Consider the following 8,106-nt stretch of genomic DNA (forward strand, 5'->3'; position numbering starts at 1 on the left):
CTGCTGGCAAAGAGCCCTTAGATTGTTGACCACCTTCCTATAAATGCCTCACCTTTGAGATGTTATGCAGTGGGTTTTCTTTTTCATTGAAAGGCTAGAAAAACACCTGATAACCACTATTTTCTGGAGGCTGAGGTCATGTATTACCAGCCCATACATGTCTGCAAATGACTTTATCATATCTACCCCACACAGACTGATGTCTATCAAGCAAATCAGTTTTTAGTTTTAATCAGTCAGAAGCAAACAAACTGTGCAAGTAACATAGAGTACTAGGTAAGATTTTTTAGGGAAAACAATTTATTGTTTTCAAAATGTGACAAAAAGATGTTGCCCTTCTTCCAAATCTGTAGTATAATTCCACCATACTATGAGTTGATAGCATGAATTGGTGAGAAGAAGCGAGTCTAAACCTCTGAATTTGAGAGATCTCTTACATCCACATCCATGCACAAGATCTTCTGGGGGAAGTTAGTTCAAAAGCCTTGATGTTAATATTCATCAGAAAATGGATAGTTAGGATGGGCTTTAGCTCTAAAGAAAACAAGAAAAAAAGAAAAATGCATACTATGAGATTGGCAACTGCATTTTTAGGGTGGTAGAAAGAAACGATAACTATTTATTAACAGGTTATAAAATTTTCAAGATGAATTGGAAATGTTTTTCAAGTCTTATCTAAATTCTTCAGTTGTGTTTTCTCACTATGAATGTACAGATATCTGTTGTTTAGCTTTCTTGGTTGATCTAGTAATATACTATCTAATTTTTTCTTATTTCAAATTTTCAAAGAAAGTAGATTCTATTTATGCATTGTATAGGACAAGGGCAATTTTATACATTGTTGAAAATAAATGTACTTCAGGCTGAACAGTTTGTTAGAAACATTCATAATTCAGAAATTATTTACTTGCCATCTCTTCCACATAACATAGCATGCTTGATTCAGAAATGGGACAAATATCACTTATAGCAGTTTTCCTTTTCTACAGAATTTACTATGTTATTTTTCCAACTCTACTCTTTAATAACACAATGTATGAAATGTTAAAAATCAATTATTTTTAAATGATTACTTATAGTTAGACTTATTTCTTGATTGATCTCTGATGCTATTTATTATATTGCTAAATTTTCTATATTTTTCTCTATATTAATAAAAACATTAGTCTTGATAATGTGGTTTTTCCCTTATTTGAGCACAATCACATTTGCAGTGTGTCCTTTCATATATTATCACACTTCAAATATAAATTAGAATTCCCAAAGTTTGAAGTGGCATAAATTTCTTGTTAAGGTCTATTATAGTATCTGTCCTTTCTCATTTTCTATAAAGTTAATGCATGAAAGGAGACTAATTAATATTGGAAGATATAGATTGTCTCCAAGAATGAGTCTTTGTTTGCAAAATCTTCCCTTGGAATCCCTCTTTTCTTGAAAAGTTGTCCAGCCTCTCCATTGAAATCTTTTTTTATTTTTTTTCTTTTTCCTTTGAAATCTTTTAAAAACTCACTGCTGAGGGCTGCTGAGATGGCTCAGTGGTCTAAAGCATCTACTTAGAACAAGCTTAGCAAAGCACAGGGACCACAGTTCAATCCCCCAGCACCACATGCCAACGAACCCCGCCTTCTGGTGGGCTGAGCTGGCCACACACACACACACACACACACACACACACACACATTTAAAAAAAAGAGAGAAAAGAAAAACTCACTGCTGGGTATTTTAACAGCCTTCATGTCAGCCTTTCTGAAACCACATGAAGTGTTTGGAATCTGAAAAATTATGCATAGTGCAAAGCAAGGGGGAGCCATGAAATTATTAAACTAGTAAATTGCCTTATTCACTGAAGTGTTCTAAAAAGTTAGATGAGAATAGTTGGCTTGGATCATCAGAATAATAGAGATTCTTCTTTAGTTTGACAGAATTGAACAGATTTGGAAAAAGATCTTTTAGGCATGATTTTGGGAAATGTATAAATATACTGCATTGGTGATGTCCAATGCTGTTCATTCAATAGATTATTGCAAAATGCAAAGGTGTTCATGCAGGACACATGCAGCAGGATTTTGGCTGATCAGGAGCATTCAAGGCATTAGAAGTGCAGAGGTCCAAGTGTTGGAGTCCAAGCTCAACCTAGTTCCACTCTTCCTGTTTTGGTGTCAGAGACAACCCTGGAGAGAATCTGAGAAAAGTTCCAGAAAGCTTCTGTTGTACCCCTATCTTTTTATTCCTACTCCCGAGACAGCTTTTAGCAGCCACATTACATTGTTCCTCACAAACTATATTGAACAGGCAACATATTTACCAAAGTTACTCACTCATCAACTGTGATATATCTGACATTGTTTTTGATGCCATCTAATTCTTTCATGTCCTCTGAAGTCAACTGGAATTCAAAAACCTATTATAGAAATAGAAGATTTCTATTATATTTATAGTGCTTATTTGTTTCTCTGAAATTTTATATTAATCAGATTAAGAGTGCAGAAACAGTCCTTGAGACATATGAAGAGCTTCCAATTGTTACTAAAAGCATCAACAACAAACATGAATGAAAAAAGAATAATTGATAAAAAATTTGTTCTTGCATATTGCATATTAAAAGGATAGCACACTTCTAAGAAATAATATATCAAACAGCAATAAATAGAATTGAAGCTGCCATGATTCCAATAGGATAATCTTTTTCACAATCATCCAGCATAGTCTCAAGTCAATAAAATATAATATAATATAATTCAATAATTTGAAATATAATAAATTCAGTAATAGTCATGATGCAGTTGGATTTTCATATCCTAATAATGAGCTACTCTTTTCAATGTAAGTGAGGCAATGCACCAGTACCAATAATTCAATTTTCAAAGAACTTAGGGGCTGAATTCAAGAGAATCTTAATGCCTCAGTGCATAATACTTTAAAAATGGAATGGTTTTTATTAATTATTGACATAGGGCAATGAATGGATTATTATATTTACAGTTATAATTTTTCAGGGTCATAGAATTTATTTTTTAATTTTAATGAGATAAAAAATGAAATAGCAATAAAACAGTTTCAAAACAGGTTAGTAGGACAATTACAGTAATTAATACATTGCATATTGTCTTCTTCACAGTAGTTATTTAGAGGATGAGATGCAGACATGTTATTTTGTCGAAACAATATTAGTACAAACTTTTATTCTCAGTGAACTAGGAGAAAGTAGCTGTATATCTATCCTAACTTTTGTGTGTGTGTGTGTGTGTGTGTGTGTGTGTATATATATATATATATATATATATATATATATATATATATTCTTTTTTTTTCCACAACAAATGGTCTTTTACTTACACATTTGTAAAGTTAGTAATGCATAACATTAGGTTGCCTAGTAACTGATAGCTAATCTTTATGAGACAGGATGTTCATCCCAGGAGTAAAGTGGCTTGTTTGATTTAGGCAGTAGACCGACTCCCATCTACAGATGTTTGATCAGTTTCTTAGCTTCATGGCTCCTAGCATATCCCCCTTTTTCATTTTGTTTTGTCAGATATGGGTGTGCTACTGCAGTTAGAAAAGCTGTATTTGGAGAAGTCTTTAAAGGACTTTTTTATACTTTAAACAAGCCTAAAGATAATAGGTACTTGAATTTAGCAAAACAACCCAATATAGTCCAATAGTCCACAATAGTAGGGAGTTATCAGCAGAACTGGCAATTGTCAGAAGTTGTTGACTTGAGCCTTTGACAGCTCAGCATATTAATATAGCATTACTTTTTATACCTTGTGGTTACACTTTTCTGCTGGATGGTTAAGACCAATTTAAAGCAAGACCTATATAACTATAAATTTTGTATCTTACAAGGTCAGTCAGATCCCCTCAGGATTTCTTTTGTGTCAGCCATCTGCATGAGTCACTGTCAGTGCTCAACTAATTTGCTTTCTGTGAAAGCCTGAGAGAATTTTTTCTCTCTAGGTGACTCAGAGAGTCATAGAATTTACATGTCACAAATATAGAACTTTGTGAATCAAAGAAATAATATTTTTACATTTTTTTAAATTAAAATATTGTCAAAAGAAAAATAATATAATCAAAAGATGATCAACACTATAGATTTCCTTAAATCAATTTTGTTTTCCTATTGGATTTCTGTTTCTAGAAATATCTTACTGGAAAACTTGTCAAATTTATCTTTTATTATAAAAGAGTACCTAATTAATTGGAAATTTATATGAAAATCATAGATTTCAAACCTTAAATTATTTCTCTCCAAATATATTAATTGTTTCATTGAAATAACATCAAACACTTAAAGAAAATTTGGTGGGTTAATTAAGTGCTCTTCCATTTTGAATAATACAAGAATCTAAAAAGAAGTGGAAAAAATATTTCCAAATCAGGTGAGAAATGAAAAATTTGAATACAATACTGAAATTTTAACATAATAAGACTAGAGAAAATAAATAGATCAGTGCATAAGAGTATAGAAAGCGGAATATATCCAGTGGTGCTGTATAATTTTCAGAGTCTAACATCATATTTGAATACTTGATTCTTATTTCACATATAACTGAAACACTAGCCTTGAAAGAATTACCAATATGAAAGGAAAGACAGTAAGACTTGTATCATAAGATAGTAAAATACTGTGTTTTCTCCATATAGGAAAAGTTATAATGTTTGTTGTCCATAAGGTAAAGGTATGATGAGTTTGATTATAATAAGAGAAAGAACATTAATTCATGAAAGCATACAGTCACTCTACTAAAGGGAAGATCATTTCTATGAACATTTTGAATCTCAAATCAATTAATATGTAGAATACATAAATGCAGTTGATTGATTGGGAAAATGTCGTGATTCATACTTCTTATCTCAGAGCCTCTACATATTTATACTCCTTTCTACTGAAAGGTGCTATCACTAAAGGTGACCTTGCCTGTAATCTTATCATTCATGAGGCAGAAGAAGGAGGATCGCATCAAGTTTGCAGCCAGCCTGAGCTACATAGTAAACTCACAGGAAACCTGAAATACATTGCAAGATCCTGTATTAAAAGTAACTAACTAAAAATAAATAAATAAATAAATACAAATAAAAAAGTGTCTCTTCCCTACCTCAATAATAACAGGCCTGTTATTTCCATTGGTCACTAGAACTTGACATAAACAGGAATGTACAATGTTTGAGCCTGAAAATGATCTTCCCAAATATCTATTCACAACTTTCAGAAAATAGTACTTGAGGAGATGAAGCCTAAGTGGATGAAATCCACATGCAGGAGATCTGAGGCTCCTCATGTCATAGCCTAACTGCTACTGTTTGTGTTTAGTTGTCCCCCAAAGCCTCATGCAGTCATGGGGCAGCTTCTGAAGCTTGTGATTGATTATTGTGGGTGTGGGTGCTGCACCCACCCCAGGGAAGGTAATTTGCATTACAGTGTGAGGAGAGGAGAGAGGCTAGCTAGCTGCCTGAGCTGCTACCACTACCTTTGCTCTCTTGCTCCTGTTCTTTTTGCTGTTGTCTTGAAAGCTTGCTCTCTGCTATGTGCCACTCTGCCTTGGAGTCAGCTGAGTATGTACTGAAACCTCCACTGACTGTGAGCTAAATAAACCTTTCCTTCCTTCATTTTTGGTGTTGGGTATTTGTCCCAGCAAGGAGAGATCAGTAACCAAGACACTAACTAGCATCTGGAGCAGAGGAGCTTCAGTGTTGTGAAAATAATGTTCACATATATGGAATCAAATCTCTATTTCATACAAAGAACAAATGGAGATCTAACTTTTTCAGGTCTATGAAGTACATTAACAGTGTAATGCTAAATTCACATTTCTCAAATCTGTTGTTTTAATAATATTAAAACATGAAAACCTCAGTGCAATTTTAGTGTAGCAGAAAACACTTAGAAATACATACAAGGTACATACAGACAGTAAATACCAGAAAAAATGATTTGAAACAAAGATATTTTGCAAGCTTGTAAAAAAGTAAACAGGAAAGCAACTGTCGAGAATCCCTAAGGCCCATGACCCCACATCACCTGCATGTTCTCTTTGATCCGCTTCTCATTGAAACTTTTGGCCAGGGCCACAACCCCTCGCTGCAGCTGATAGCGAAGGGCAATCTGGGCTGGAGTCCGCTTGTACTTTTTTGCCATGGCACAAAGAATAGGGTCATCTAAGAGAACTGGGGAGTTCTGGTCCACCCTGGAAGGGAAGGCAGAAATGGTTTAGTCTTGATGCTACGTGTTTTGGTCAAACTCCAAAGCAAACAAATTTACCAATTCTAGGCCAGGACTTTTTATGTGAACTGGAATTTCCTCAGAAAGGTAAATTTTATCCCCTCCTTGAGCCAGTAGAGAGAGAACTTTAGGAAACATAATATTTTGAAAGTAACAATACATCATCAGCAAATGTTTTGATGTGTTTTTTATTGCTTTATTACCAGGGTTTTTCTCTGTGGGATCCCAGGGTACTGTAGCCAACTAAGACAATGTCTTTTGACTTGCAGAAATTAAGCAGCTTGCTTTGATTGAGATAAGGATGACATTCCACCTATATATTGACAGATAGAACAATATCAGATCAGATTCAATGGCTTTATTAATATGAAAAGATAAGGTAAAATAAAAGAAGCTGAATAAAAGAAAAACTTATATAACATGAAACTTGAATGGAAAATATCAACCTGAAGTGAAGATCCTTTTCAAAATAAATTTAATGCTTCTGATTATCTTTGCATACAATTCTGCATCATAAACAACCATAAGTATAATCAATAAGCTTAGAGAAAAGAAAACTTGTTCCTGAATATTGGTGAATATGTATAATAAAGTATAATGAGGAAACAAAAATATTTTCCAGCATTTGGTTATGAATATAATAAAACTTCTCGTAAAATTGATAATTTAAAAAGATAATATAATTGACCTCATCTTATAAGAATAATTGTAATTGATGTTCGTGCAGCAAAATATGTGGCAAAATAAGCAGAATAGTTCAAAATGATGATAATTATTTATAATCCCCAATAAAATAACCAATTCAGGAAAGTATAACTAAAATACTATGCAAAACTTGATCATGAAATGTAACTTGACCCTAGATGTTTGTACACAGCAAGATAGTGGACATCACAGTGGAGAGAAATACATGTTTAAATAGGAAAGCTCTGGTTTTAAGTAGGTTAACCATGTTTCAAAGTAGTATTAGGAAATGTGGAACAATCTGTTATTATATGAGCAACATGAGCAAATTGTAGTTGGTCCAATTAGAGGATAAAAATATTTAAAAGAAAAATTAGATTTCAGTTCTAACAGAGAAACTTTTTTTTTCTTTTTCTGTTCTTTCTTTTTTTTTCTTTTTCTTTTTTTTTTTTTTTTTTTTGAACCAAGGATTGAACTCAGGGTCTTGCACTTGCCAGGGAAGCAGTTATTCCACTGAGCCATCTCCTCGGCCTCCAGAAAAACTTGTAATGGAGAAATAATTATCAAGCATGGCAAGAAAACAATATGACAGTATTAGTGACCAAACTTTCTGGGTAACAGAAAAAAAACAAAAACAAAGAACTAGTGATTACTCCAGGTTAACACAGTCTGAAAATATTACCAAATATTGGGAATGGGGCTGAGCTACTAATATATCCTAGCTAAAAATGAAATGCACAGACATAGAAAAACACTATATTTTCATGAAGCAGAAATTTAAACATGGACCAGAAATTAAACTATAGAAGAGAAAAATTAATAACTTCATCAGATGTAGAAAATAAATTGTAGCTAACTATCTGGGAGAATATAGAGTAATACCTCAGTTCATAAATGCTTCTATTTTTAAATGATTCAGTATGCAAAAAAAAAATTCTTCAGGAAAATTTTGCTTTCATTTACAAACTTGAAAGCAGCTGACAAAGACGACTATAGTCAACTTCCCTCAAATTGTAAAACAAATTAATTTTGTAAATCAAGGTTCTGCTGTAATTTTGGGGGGACATTTTTCTTTCTTGTGTCTCAAGAGATAGAAGGTTATATACAAATTTACTTTGTGCAGTCTCAGACAAAAAAGAAGCATACATTCAGGGGCAAGGGAGATGGCTCAGTAGAGTAAGCTCTTTCCTGGCAAG

The 8,106-nt window shown here is 33.1% G+C and overlaps 1 protein-coding gene across 1 annotated transcript in view; it reads right to left on the minus strand.

Moving 5' to 3' along the window:
* Positions 1 to 280: 280 nt before the first annotated feature.
* The window catches only part of LOC101561489 (aldo-keto reductase family 1 member C1 homolog), a 23,233-nt gene continuing 15,407 nt past the window's right edge, over positions 281 to 8,106 (minus strand). Inside the window, exons 6-9 of the mRNA XM_004629918.2 lie at positions 6,430 to 6,539; positions 6,026 to 6,191; positions 2,319 to 2,401; positions 281 to 534 (exon numbers count right to left, since the gene is read on the minus strand). Coding sequence (XP_004629975.1) covers positions 492 to 534; positions 2,319 to 2,401; positions 6,026 to 6,191; positions 6,430 to 6,539 — 402 coding nt within the window. The 3' untranslated portion in view covers positions 281 to 491. The remainder of the gene's footprint in view (positions 535 to 2,318; positions 2,402 to 6,025; positions 6,192 to 6,429; positions 6,540 to 8,106) is intronic.

The sequence above is a fragment of the Octodon degus genome, unplaced genomic scaffold (genome assembly GCF_000260255.1).
Source record: "Octodon degus isolate 3935 unplaced genomic scaffold, OctDeg1.0 scaffold00032, whole genome shotgun sequence".
NCBI classification, from domain to species: domain Eukaryota; kingdom Metazoa; phylum Chordata; class Mammalia; order Rodentia; family Octodontidae; genus Octodon; species Octodon degus.